The sequence below is a fragment of the Mesitornis unicolor genome, unplaced genomic scaffold, assembly GCF_000695765.1.
Source record: "Mesitornis unicolor isolate BGI_N332 unplaced genomic scaffold, ASM69576v1 scaffold34128, whole genome shotgun sequence".
Taxonomy (NCBI): domain Eukaryota; kingdom Metazoa; phylum Chordata; class Aves; order Mesitornithiformes; family Mesitornithidae; genus Mesitornis; species Mesitornis unicolor.
Window position 1 is genome coordinate 3,282 of NW_010200347.1, and position 361 is coordinate 3,642.

The 361-nt window shown below is 64.8% G+C and overlaps 1 protein-coding gene across 1 annotated transcript in view; it reads right to left on the minus strand.

Annotated features, from left to right (window-relative positions):
* The window catches only part of LOC104544771 (MAP kinase-interacting serine/threonine-protein kinase 2-like), a gene marked incomplete at its 5' end in the record, with an annotated part of 1,153 nt that extends 987 nt beyond the window's left edge, over positions 1-166 (minus strand). The window contains 1 exon segment of the mRNA XM_010189729.1: positions 1-166. This exon segment is cut by the window's left edge and continues 26 nt beyond it. Within this exon segment, the coding sequence (XP_010188031.1) occupies positions 1-166 (166 nt within the window).
* Between the last annotated feature and the right edge of the window lie 195 nt (positions 167-361).

Consider the following 361-nt stretch of genomic DNA (forward strand, 5'->3'; position numbering starts at 1 on the left):
CCCAGCCACAGTCAGAGCCCCAATGGCCCACGAAGGGGGGGTACCCGCTCAGCATGATGTAGAGGATGACACCCAGGCTCCACAGGTCGCAGCGTTTGTCGTAGATGGACGCCTCCTCGTTGAAGGCCTCCACCACCTCTGGGGCCATGTACCCGGCCGAGCCGCACTGTGGGAGGAGGTGGGGGTGAGCCCCAAAGGGTGGGGGACCCATGGGGCAGAGCAGGCCCTGCTGGAGCTACACCCCCTGAAATGAGGGTGCTGACATGGCTGCTTCCCAGGCCCTGGCAGGGTAAATCACCCCAGGCCCAGCTTTCACACCACACAGGGGGTGCCACAGACCCACCTCTCTGAGGGTGACAGC